This window comes from Cololabis saira, chromosome 21 (genome assembly GCF_033807715.1).
Source record: "Cololabis saira isolate AMF1-May2022 chromosome 21, fColSai1.1, whole genome shotgun sequence".
In the NCBI taxonomy this organism is placed as follows: Eukaryota; Metazoa; Chordata; class Actinopteri; order Beloniformes; family Belonidae; genus Cololabis; species Cololabis saira.
This window is the reverse complement of record NC_084607.1, coordinates 29316348-29329308: the sequence shown is the minus strand read 5'-3', so window position 1 is coordinate 29329308 and position 12961 is coordinate 29316348. Positions and strand designations below refer to the sequence as shown.

Genomic DNA, 12961 nt, shown 5'->3' with positions numbered 1-12961 from the left:
ATTTTTATAAACATTTCCATTTAATAAATCAAGTGAAATAGAAACTAGATAAGGTCAGCAACTGTTGCAGCATCAAGTGTTTTGTCATGAAACCTAAAACCTGCACTCGTGTCGCCCAGAAAAGATCCTTTAGTAATTTAGTATTTATGGCTTTGAGTATACAGGACTGTCTCAGAAAATTTGAATATTGTGATTTTCTGTAATGCAATTACAAAAACAAAAATGTCATACATTCTGGATTCATTACAAATCAACTGAAATATTGCAAGCCTTTTATTATTTTAATATTGCTGATCATGGCTTACAGCTTAAGAAAACTCAAATATCCTATCTTTATATTCTGGGAATCTTAATCTTAAACTGTAAACCATAATCAGCAATATTAAAATAATAAAAGGCTTGCAATATTTCAGTTGATTTGTAATGAATCCAGAATGTATGACATTTTAGTTTTTTTAATTGCATTACAGAAAATAAAAGAACTTTATCACAATATTCAAATTTTCTGATACAGTCCTGTATGTCTGGATGGAAATCTCAGCATCCAAACCAGATTAAACAAAACAATTGTTACAGTGTTAGTGTTACAGCTGCTGAATGCAGACACGATGCAGTTGTCAGCAGGACTTTTACTCATTAATATCAGTGTGACGGGTCTCTTCTCTGGTACCTGTCCTTTAAACAACTCCTCCTCTGTCACTACAAACTCATCTGATGGCAACATAAGTGCACGTGATACAGTCCAGTAGAAGCAAGTGCTTGGAAATGATGGATTGAAGATGCAGATTAGATATGACTCACAGGCAGACTGGTGTGATGAGGTTAACAAGGACAAAACTAACAAATACTGTCCCGGTGACAGTGCACCTGATAGAGGTTCAAGTGTGTTACTGGTGGAGGACGTGTCCGGAGCAGCCCGGCCGATCATCGGAGGAGTTGAGGGGGAAAGACCCTGGAGTGGGAGGAATGTGTGGCCTCTGCTCTGGGATGTCTGCCTGCCAGATTACCCGCTGGCTGAAAGGACTTTGCAGGATTACTGGCCATGAGCCTGTCTGGAGGCTGAAGTCGCCCCACTGCATCCAGAGGAGGAGGAGGGGGTGTCCCCTGATGGTCAGGTCAAATTACTCCAGCGAAGGACGGACGCTGTTTGCTGTGTGTTCTGTTCTGAGGTGGAGTCTTCTGAATGATCCATCCATGGCACATTTGCCTCACCTGAGTGATGAAGGCTCAAAACTGACTGGTCTGGTTTGGTTTTGCGCAATTACTGTCATCATTGTAGCTTGCAGTGCTGATGGTTCAAACCTCCACCTGCACTTTTGTGTCTTTGAATCGCACCACGATCGATGAGGACAGCGCCTTCTGAACCAAACTGATGCCAAAAACCACAACTATTTTAAGCTACTATAACCCTGTACACACACACATAAGTATCTGTCAGGTAGATGGTCAGTACTACCACGGATCATCACATTAAAGCACCAGTATACCTCAGATCAACAGCAAGCGTGGACTCTTCAATGTCCCATGATACCTTTACTTCACTTTAATGAAGTAATGACATCAACCTTTCAATGTCTCTCACTCTCTTTGCCTCGTTCTTGGTTTAGACTTTCTGCCAGATGAAAACAACTCAAGTTCAGAGTTACATGTTGATCCCAGCTGACTGCATCAGCCCAAACCAGCAACACTGCAAGCCATCTCTGTTCCGCACATTTCTAGGTGAGAACGTGTTTAAGGGAACGTTTGCAGGAGAATTCGGACTAAGACTTTGCTTACCTTTCTTTCTGTTAAAGGAACTTGAGGCAGGATTTATGAAAAAAATTTGTATACATTTTAAGTTTTCTAGTAATAATGTCAGATGAAGCGTTCCAAACCAAAAAGAATGAGCCCTCTAGTGCATCTCTCCGTTGCCTTGAACAGGCTGTGTGCTGCAAAATGTGCTGCAATTCCAGACCGGAATTTCCCATGCTGTCCTGCGGATGTGACGTCAAATGACGCTGCATGCGCGTTCTCGGCGGCGCACAAGTAAACATTGGATACGCGTTTGAGTCATGGAGGCAGCTTCAACTTGAATTGGGACTGAAAACAGATGCTGACATGGCTCATTTCCTACTGACCAGGTAAGATAACATTGTAAATCATATTTAGAGCTTGATTTGAACGGCGCTCCCGTGCCGGCTTCGCTGTTGGCTGCAGGAACCCCGACGGTCGTCGTGGCGCTAATGAGTCTAATTTCTTATCCTAGCCCAGGGGTCGGCAACCCGCGGCTCTAGAGCCGCATGCAGCTCTTTAGCGCCGCCCTAGTGGCTCCTGGAGCTTTTAAAAAAATGTGTAACCTTTTTTTCCTTTTTTCTCTTTTCTTCTTTTCCTTTTTTCTTCTTCGTTTTTCCTTTCCTTTTTAATCTCGACATTTTGACTTTTTTCTCGACATTTTGACTTTTTTGATTTTGATTGATTGATTGAATTGTTTATTTCGAACACATAAGGAAAAAAAATATAACATTTTTAAACAAATTCAAAACATACAGAAAAAAGCAACAACAAATACGTAATACAAACAGGGGAAAAAAAACAGTGTCCGAAAAGTTTCGACTTTTTTCTCGAAATTTTGACTTTTTCCTTGACATTTCGACTTTCTTATCAACATTTCGACTTTTTTCTCGACATTTCGACTTTTTTCTCGAAATGCATAATGATAAAAAAGTTATAGTTATAGATACATGCATCATGTGTTGCCTTCATTCTAAAATGTATACAAGACTTCATTTTTTGCAGCTCCAGACATATTAGTTTTTTGTGTTATTGGTCCAATATGGCTCTTTCAACATTTTGGGTTGCCGACCCCTGTCCTAGCCTCATGCTCCTTTAAGAAGGAGATTTTCCTTCCCACAGTCGCCTTGTGCTTGTCACGTTTCTGCATTGGCTTTGTATTAACTGGACTGGATTAAGTTGGATTCTTGAAAGATGACCTTTGTTGCAATTTGGAGCTTTATAAATAAAGCTGAATCCAACTAAACTGAAATTGAACTTAAATTTAGAGTTAATTGAGGTCATATCTGCGGTGATCATTAACTGCCCAGTTTGCCCTTCAGGGGAGCAGCCGCTGCTCACCCAGTGAGTGGATTAGACCTGAGTCGGAGACTGTGTCATGGATTAGAGCTCCGCTCAGGAGCGCCGCGTGTTTCCAGCCTAGTTTCAGAGACGGCTGAACGCATCCATCACAACAGGAGGGAGATCTGGACACACTGCTAACGACAAACAAGGCAGTCAAGGAAATCAGGGGCAGCGCTTTGACTTCATCACCATGTCAGTGAGTGCAAGTGCAACACTTTAATCATTTTGGCAAAAGGACAATCAAAAACAGAAATTTTCATCAATATTTAAAAATAAAAGAAATTAAAAAAAAAAAAGTACAAAACCCTTTATTGAAATTTTGTGACAACAACACAAAACGTGCCGTCCATGTACGTGCAGGTTTAAGTGAGGTCATTGGATGTGCAGGCTAACTGATGAGTGGAAATAAATCCCCCACCGTTTACTACAGCTAACACCTCCTAATAAAGCTGGAGGAGCTGTTATTGAGCTGCTAAAGCCTGCTGGCTGACGTCAGTTCATACTGCCAGAAGTTCCAAAAGGTGTTAAGCAGGACACAGCTTACTGTAAAACCACAGATCCACCACAGATAAAACATGCAGCTCCACTTATAGCCAGAAAGACGCTATTAGTCACGACTACACAGAAACATTTAACATTCCAGGTATAGTAGACTACGACTGTATTTATTTCACACTTAAAAGATTTCACACAAGATCAGTTGATGGAGTTGAGTAGAGATGTGAGAAAATAGTCCAATAAATCGGAGTAAGCCGGATCATGGATTAAAAAAAGGGACAGACATCCAAGACAACCCGTGCTGGTGTCTGATTTCACTTTTAAAAAATAAATAAAGGAAAAAAAAAAGTCATACATCAACCTGCTCATCAGTCTTTGTCAGTGGGAGGGTGAGGGGGTGCTGCGGGAAGCGGATGGCCTCGCTGTTGCGGCGCATGTATGCGTGGCCGCTGATGGGGTACCACATCTCGGTGAAGGTCAGGCTGCCCACCGTGATGGCGCAGCGGCCCATCACCTTGAAGCCGGACTTGCGGTAGAAGGGGATGAGGAAGTCCTCGCACATCAGCATGGCCCTGCGCACGTTGGGCAGGCAGCGCAGGTACTGCAGGTAGCGCCACATGATGATGGGGCCTTTGCCCTGCTGCCTGAAGGTGCGGTGCACGGCCAGGACGTGGATGTGCACGGTGGAGCCGTGGGGCTTGTGGAGGGTCAACGCGTCCTTGAAAAGACAGAAAAATAAGAAGTAATAAGAAGTTTAGAAGTAAGTTTGGCTTTAACTAACTTTATTTGCCTTTAAAGCCCAGCAGAAACTGCATTAAGGACTATATTACTCCCAAATAAAAGAAACCCGCTATGACCTGAGGGAGAAACTCATGTTTGAGATGATGACAGCAAGAACAAATATTAAAAAGAGATGTATATCAATTAAGGCAAGAGAAATATGGAATAGTTGTGACAACGGCCTAAAAATGTGCAGTTCTATCTTCAAGTTTAAGGAAATGTTTAAAGAAAATATTGTAAATAAATATAAAACACTATAACTATATTATCAAAAACATTCTAGAATGTGAAACGTCAATTTTATTTTTTGTCTTCTTTATGCATTGTTTGTTTCCATGGAGTAATGTTTCATATTTAAGCTGATCATAAGATAAAAAGGGTATAAGCTACGGCTTCAGCCTACACCTTTTCGGCAAAAGCAATGTTTATTTTACTTTTTCATTTTGTTTTGTAAAAAACTTGTACAAGACAAAAAAATAAATATAATTCATTAATTCATTTAACTCCTTTAAGCAGTGAATGTGGACGGCGGCCCCTGGGGTTACCGTGGTGAGCCGGTCCTGGTCCCACAGGGAGCCGATGATGAACGCCACCAGCCTTCCTTCTTCAAACCAGCCCATGGACAGCTCCGGACACAGCGTGAGGAAGTGCCGCACCTCATCCAGGTGGAGGGGACACTCACCTGACACCGAGATGAACGCTGAGAGAAACACAGAGACACGGGGAGAGAGGTTGGCCCGTGCGTAAAAACGCTTTGGCACCGCTTTTACGCACGCTCGACCAGACTAGTTGCTGTCAGTAAAATGGTTCTGAATGCAGAGAATACATCTAACACAATGTGTCTGACTAAATGACACGACAACTCGGGTGTTTGGATTAAAAAACCTCCTTGTGAGCGGATTTCCGCGCCAGGGCAGAGTCGACTGCTGCGTCAATATGTGACCTGTAAAGCCTGATTTATGGTTCTGCGTTAAAGCGACGGCGTAGGGTACGCGGCGACGCACACCGTACGGTGCGCGTCGCCGCGTACCCTACGCCGTCGATTTGACGCAGAAGCATAAATCATCCTTTAAGAATGGCTCATTCACTCACCTTCTCGCTCGATCTCGAACACGCTGATGGCGTCCTGCGTGTTGAGCGGCCGGACCTCGCTGGCGGGGAGCGTGTGTCTCCGCTGGATGCCCGGCGACACCGACGGCGAGGGCGACTGCATGGGCTTGATGAAAGTCTGCGCGCCCACGACTGACATCCTCCGGTGTTAGGCTCGTCTCAGGATAGATCAGGAACTGGTGCTGGCTCCGCGTCTTCCCCCGCTCAGCAGGATCACCTGTGCGGGCCCTGCATGCCGGGAGCACAGGACGCGTGAGAGAGAGTGTGCGCTTTTATGGCGCACATTTCCCCCGGCTGCTATTCTACTGTGGCTGATTTGCATTTGAATGATTTGTGGAGTGAATGAATGAAAGTCACAACAGTTTTCTGAGCCCTGCAATTAATCATGTGCACCGTGGCCAAATTGGTTTCAGCAAATAAAAAAAACTGATAAATGGACAATAATTACAGTGAGCCATCACTCCCGGCCCTATTTATACTGGCTTTATGTGACGTGGCAGCAGTTTTAATTATACTGAACTACAATTAAACAAGCCAAAATGATACGACGCGTGGAATAAACACATGTTTACCACCGGATAATGAAATCAAATGCCTCACCGGAGGGAAAAGTGCCGCTCGCAACTTTCCAAAAGCATCGAGGCCGCGGGGAAACTTACCACAGATAGGAGGCGAATGGCAGACAGGACTTTTCCAGCAGCAGCTCCGCTTGTCTCCGCGTCTCTCCTGCTCCACCACACACCTGTCTCTTCATTATGTGCTGATTATTACTATGAGTCACATGATAAAGGATTACAGAAGTTGTTTCCACAACTCGGCGCATTAGACGCCTTATCTCCTCTCTGACTCTCACTGCTCTCCGCTCCTCAGGGGAGTCATGCAAGTTGTTTGGGTCCTACAGACCTGCAAACCTTTACTACCCGCCTATTTTAACCCAGTTTTTATGTTTTTGTGAAGTAGCCTACATATTATATATCATTATTATATAGCAACATGCAATCTTTTTATAATAAAAATCATGACTGCATAAGCTCTTATACAAACAGACAATTTTAGTTGGTCCCTAGAAAACACACTTTGGTTCAACATGTCACCATGGTCTGGTGACGTGTTGAACCAAAGTGTGTGATGTAATGAAAACCACAGCTGATTCCAGTCTTCGGTCTGCTTCTTTAAAGGGTTAAAGGTCGTCACTCTGCTGTTTGGTATCGTGGTGTTCACCACTCTGAACCAGAGAAAGTAAAAGGAGATCAGAAAGGAAATCCCAGACCAGCATGTCGAGGGTGAAGGTTAGAAAACATCTCCAAGCAGCTGGATCTTCCTCTGACTGCAGCTGGAAAGTTCATCCAGAAGTTCAGGGTTTACAGGTCTGCAGACAACCTCCCTGGACGTGGACACTCGAGGAAAACTGATCCCAAATTGAAGAGGTGGAGAACGTGAGTGGTGACCCCAGAGCCCAGAACAACCAGAGAGGGTCAAGGTGAGCTCAGAGGTCAAGGTCCATCAGTGTCAGATCACACCATCGCTCTCTGTTTGAGCCGAAGTGGACGACCGCGGAGGACTCCACTGTTGGGTGAAAATCATAAACAAGCTAGACTGGAGCCACAGAGCAGGAGAACGTCGTCTGGATAGATGAGCCAGGAGAGAAGTTCTTTGACGAGTCACATAAGCTCCATGTTCAGATGCACAAACGAAGCCTTCACAGAAAAGACTGCAGCTCCTGTGAAACATGGAGGTTCGGTTCTGTTCTGGAGCTGCTTTACTGCATCTGGTTCAGGGTGTCTGGAATCTGTGCAAAGAAATCTCAAGACATTCTGGAGACGAATGTTCTGCCCGGGTTCAGAGAGCTCGGTGTGAGTCACAGGTCCTCCAGAATAATGACCCAAAACACATTATTCTGACGTGTCATGATCATGACGAGTCCTGATCTAAATCCTACTGAACATCTGCAGAGATCTGAAACATGACGTCTGGAGGAGAAACTCCTCAAACCCGTCTACAGCCGGAGGCATTTCATGAGTTACAGACATCTCTTTATTGCAGTGACTCAAAATATTACGTTGAGGATACCAATTTATTTGTCCAGGCCGGTTTATGTATTATTATTAGTATTTTATTTTCCAACCACAACTCAAAATAATTGTCTTTTTTTCAGTAATCAGTTTTCTATAACTATATATCTATATATTTCTAAAACTACTGTATAATTGATGACTACTTTTGTCGGTTTCAGGTTATTTCAATGATTGTAGTGGGGTTTTTACTTCTTTAATGTTTTACTGTTAATTTCTAAGCATTCACTCATTCTTAAACTAGCTTAATAAACCACGTTGTCGTACATGTCCTCTGCGGCATTTAAACTGTGTTTTCTGATGTAGCAGCTTTTTCAAAGGCAGATGTATCAATACCAGGATCAGAGTGACGTTTTCTAATAAGATTCACTGTTAAAACTGTTGTTTCTGCCTCTGCAGTTTGATCGGTGGATCAATTCACCGTCCTTGGTAAAAGACCAAAATAATGTTAAAAGAAATAATAAAAAAAAAAGCTTTAATTTAGATTTGTTCTTCAGAAACTTCAGAATGAAGACATCAGCGATGAACCTGTGGAGGGAACAGGGCTCCGTAGACTTTAATGTGTTAGAGATCTAGAGACTCCTACACGTCAGGATGATGACAGAGGTACAGAGGATCACTGGCCAACACTGAGGATTTTCAGATATGGAGTTTGTATTGTATACAATAGCAGAGATATAAATACATTTGACGTCTATTGGATTGGATTTTCAATCTTAACAACTCAAAAAGTACAAAAGTTATCAATAAGAAAAGTCATAGCACCCATCTACAAAGAATCCCGCCCTGCTGACGTTTCCATTCTCACGCCGACATAAAAGCTGGAGGAAGACACACATTTCAAAGAACATCAGCTTTCCTCTAATATCTCATCAAATATGCAAATGTTTAATCTTTTAAATGAAAATATAATTTCGAGTTTACGCATGATTCAATATATGAACAATAAATGCGGCGTATAAATGGGTTCTCGGTTTAAAGTGAGCAGAAGAAAGGCACAGGAGGAGAAAAAGGAAAGCAAATTAACTGGAGAATGATTTCAGAAGTCACACCGGAAAATGACAAGTCAACACTGACCCTTCAGTCGAGCTTTAGAGAAACCAACACTGGTCAAGAGAGCGGCGCTCTGCAGCGCTGAGGCAACGAGGCGGCTCACAGTCACATTACTAGATTCATATGCAAGCGTGAGGCCGGAAAAATACTATTCAGTTACTGTTTAGCAAACACGACTAAACTGATTCATATGACGCACAAACGGGATATTGTAGATTGATGGAAAAATAGTCAGAAACTCGTCTGCTTTCATCCCAATCTGCTCTTTTCATATTGCAGGGCTATTGTTGTAGCATTTGGAAGCGTTTTAACCGGCTGACTGCAGCTCCAGCAGAGGATAATTATCGCTCGCACACACACATGCACGTGCTGCGCTATGAGCAGGGTTACTCATTTCTAAAGCGCCCTGAAGCTGGACACAGAGGGGTAAGGCAGAGAGGTGCTTGATGGGAGTCCGGGTGCTGGTGGCTGCTAGGGTGGAGAGGGGAGGGGAGACGTGGCTGCGATCCAGCTGCGTGTAGTCGGAGGAGACGGGTCTGTTCGAGGGATGAAGTTCGGTGAAAGGGAGAAGCGGGAGGGGTCCGGGGGTGTCTGCTGGGGCTGAGCGCTCCTGTTCTCTGCTCCTCTACTCCGGCTGGGGGGCAGGGGTCTCATTGGCGTTGTTGTCGGTGATCTTGTTCTCCAGCTCGTCGTCAGACAGGAGGTCCAAGGACGTTCCCTCCACCTGCAACGGACGCCTGCCGGAGCGGCTGGAGGAGAAGCTGATGGGCCCGCCGCGCCTGCGGAGGAAAAACGGAAGGAAACAAGAGGAAGGAGCCCTCGTCAGACATCAATCCATGAATGATATTTTATCATTTATCATATTGTATAACTTTTTGGGGCCAAGCTAATCGGACAACACTTACACCTATTAGGTCGTTATATAAACAGGCACTGAAAGTAATGGATCGAAAACCTGTAAGATGGCATGTAGCACCCTATAATGTAATCATTTCCTATAATGTAATAACGCCTGAAAATGTAATAAAATTTGTACTTGACTCAATCGAAAATGTAATAAAACCCAATAATGTAATAACTTCACCAATAATGTAATAAAATATCCTGACTGATATTGTAATAACATTTTTACCGATAATGTAATACCTTATTACATTATTGGGAATTTATTACATTTTCAGGTGGGTCTTTTTTTTTTTTTTCCAAAACTGATAATGTAATACTTGACAAATAATGTAATATATATGTTCATCTTTAGTCCAGAGTTCTACATTTTGTGTTTTAAGTATCTAAGAATGTTATATATGCTGGGTTTAAAACACCAGAATGACTATTGGGTTAAATTGCAGACTTTGAGTACCATGTAATAAAATCCCAATAATGTAATAAGGTATTACATTATTGATAAGAATGTTATTACAATATCAGTCAGGATATTTTATTACATTATTGGTGAAGTTATTACATTATTGGGTTTTATTACATTTTCGATTGAGTTAAGTGCAAATTTTATTACATTTTCAGGCGTTATTACATTTTCAGGAAATTATTACATTATAGGGTGCTACATGGCATCACTGCCAAATTATCAAAAAATACAATCTATTAAGTTTTGACAGTTTTGTAGGCTTCTCATTTTTAAAACTTATTTTCAAATGTGTGAATAACCTTGCCCCAGAAATACTCTGCCAATTGGTAAACAAACAAAACAGTGGAATTAGAACTAGGGGTGCAACAAGCAGTAATTGTAGGATAACAAAACGCAGAACAACATTTGGACAGTCATCCTTCTCGGCAATAGGTACCAAATTATGGAATACACTGAACCTGAAATCTAAATATTGACAGAGCTCAAGGTTTTTAGCACACAGTAAAACAATGGCTGAAACTGAAACAAGCTTGTGAACATTGACTTTAACATAACTGTACCACTGTATTATTTTAGTTTTCTGTCCTTAACTGGTTTGTGTTTTTGCTTCTTGTCTTTGTATTGTCTTTATTCTGTTTATTCTGTTGTGCATGTTTTGTATTTTAATGGTTTTGTACTGTTTTAACTCTGCTTTCGTATTTTAACCCTTGTGCTGTCTTCGGGTCAAGGAAGGAGGAAGGGAAGAAGGGAGGAAAGAAGGAAGGAAGGAAGGAAGGAAGGAAGGAAGGAAGGAAGGAAAGAAGGAAGGAAGGAAGGAAGGAAGGAAGGAAGGAAGGAAGGAAGGAAGGAAGGAAGGAAGAAAAGAAGGAAAGAAGGGAGAAAAGAAGGAAGGAAGGGAGAAAAAAAAGGAAGGAAGGGAGAGAGAAGGAAGTAAGGAAAGAAGGAAGGGAGAAAAGAAGGAAGGAAGGGAGAAAAGAAGGAAGTAAGGAAAGAAGGGAGGAAAGAAGGAAGGAAGGGAAAAAAGAAGGAAGGAAGGAAGGGAGGAAAGAAGGAAGGAAGGAAGGAAGGAAGGAAGGAAGGAAGGAAGAAAGGAAAGAAGGGAGGAAAGAAGGAAGGAAGGGAAAAAAGAAGGAAGGAAGGAAGGAAGGGAGGAAAGAAGGAAGGAAGGGAAAAAAGAAGGAAGGAAGGAAGGGAGGAAAGAAGGAAGGAAGGAAGGGAGGAAAGAAGGAAGGAAGGGAAAAAAGAAGGAAGGAAGGAAGGGAGGAAAGAAGGAAGGGAGGAAGGAAGGAAGGGAGGAAAGAAGGAAGGAAGGGAAAAAAGAAGGAAGGAAAGGAGTAAAGAAGGAAGGAAAGGAGTAAAGAAGGAAGGAAGGAAAGAAGGAAGGGAGAAAAGAGGAAAGGAAAAAGGAAGGAGAGAGCAGGAGGAAAGAAGGACAGGAGAATTAGGTCATTTTGACCCAAAGACTAACCAGGGACAGGCGTTGCAAATTAGCTCTGGCTAGAAACCTGTATGTATGACATCCGTTTTGTATTTTTTATGAAACAATGTTTGAGATGTTTGCAGGTGAACGGTGAGTTTGGTGAACGTGTACGGGGTGTTTGAGTCCCCTGTGCTGCACCTGAGACGGTTCTTGAGCGTGTGCACCTCCCGGCTCAGACCCTCGCTGGCCTCGGTGGCGTCGTCCAGCTCTCTCTGCAGCTTCCTGCGCGAGGCGTTGGCCCTGGTTCCCTCCTCCTCAGCCTCCTCCAGCTGACGCTTCAGCTGCTTCATGCGGGACGACGCCTTCTCCACCTTCACACACAGAGAAACAAAACACGGCTGGAAGTTGCTGTTCAGCGCAACAAGGGCGACAGGTGGAGACAAAGGTTGGAAAAGGGGGTGGGGTTGGTAAACCTTGAGAAGGTAATCTCCTCGTTGCAACTGTGTTGTTAGTTTAACAAGTTCAAAATGACTATAAATTCAGCAGATGAGCCTGAATCAGCATAATGAATACTAAATGATATGATGAACTGCTACCACGGTAACCAGACTCAAACTGTCAAAAATCTTTAGGTAGTTTCCATTTGACATGTTCGTTTTACTGTCTTGCTTTCTACTGTACAGTACTGTGTCAAAAAATTAGAATATTGTGATTTTCTGTAATGCAATTACAAAAACAAAAATGTCATACTTTCTGGATTCATTAAAAATCAACTGAAATATTGCAAGCCTTTTATTATTTTAATATTGCTGATCATGGCTTACAAATATCAAATATCCTATCTCAAAAAATTTGAATATTCTGGGAATCTTAATCTTAAAATGTAAGCCATAATCAGCAATATTAAAATAATAAAAGGCTTGCAATATTTCAGTTGATTTGTAATGAATCCAGAATGTATGACATTTTTGTTTTTGTAATTGCATTACAGAAAATAAAGAACTTTATCACAATATTCTAATTTTCTGAGACAGTCCTGTAAACAAACATTTTGTATTTGTTAAAAAAAAGCTTTAATACCATAAATTAAATGTATTTGTCCTAAATAATGATGAAAGATAATCAGGAATTAATCTCTGGGCTCAAATATTTTTGATGTCAAATTCTGGAAAGTATCTGCATGTGATTGAGGTTGAAAATCAGCTGAATTTATTATCAAAACTGACTCTTTTCACCAAGAATATCCTGAATAAGGTTTTTCCTTTAGCTACAGTTAAGTTGCTCGGTACAGTCTTACCTGAAAGTTTACAAATTTACATATTATTCACATTAGTTCCCATATATTCTACTCATTTCCATGGAAAGCTCGCAAATTATAAACTTCACAGAACTTTGCAATGGACATACTTGCTCTTTGAACTGGTCGGCATGGCGACGCTCATCCTCCACCTGCATGCAGACTTCCTTTAGCTTCTTCTCGGTCCTCCTCACAATCTTGTTGGCTCCTGCTCGCTCCCTTCGGGTGGACAGATTATAAACATTTCA

At 42.1% G+C, this 12961-nt stretch overlaps 2 protein-coding genes across 3 annotated transcripts in view; both read right to left on the bottom strand.

Moving 5' to 3' along the window:
* Nucleotides 1-2459: 2459 nt before the first annotated feature.
* Nucleotides 2460-6465, bottom strand: LOC133421525 (serotonin N-acetyltransferase-like). Its single transcript, XM_061711178.1, has 4 exons — nt 6162-6465; nt 5485-5730; nt 4938-5092; nt 2460-4330 (listed from the first exon to the last, which is right to left on the bottom strand). Exons 2-4 carry the CDS (start codon nt 5639-5641, stop codon nt 3962-3964), a joined length of 681 nt encoding a protein of 226 aa, XP_061567162.1. The 5' UTR covers nt 5642-5730; nt 6162-6465; the 3' UTR covers nt 2460-3961.
* A 1536-nt stretch (nt 6466-8001) lies between these two features.
* The window catches only part of LOC133421757 (myosin-10), an 80460-nt gene continuing 75500 nt past the window's right edge, over nt 8002-12961 (bottom strand). The window contains exons 39-41 of one of the 2 annotated variants that reach the window (XM_061711513.1): nt 12824-12932; nt 11615-11787; nt 8002-9406 (exon numbers count right to left, since the gene is read on the bottom strand). In XM_061711513.1, the coding sequence (XP_061567497.1) occupies nt 9253-9406; nt 11615-11787; nt 12824-12932 (436 nt within the window). In that variant the 3' untranslated portion in view covers nt 8002-9252. The remainder of the gene's footprint in view (nt 9407-11614; nt 11788-12823; nt 12933-12961) is intronic. The other variant, XM_061711512.1, reaches the window with a different exon arrangement.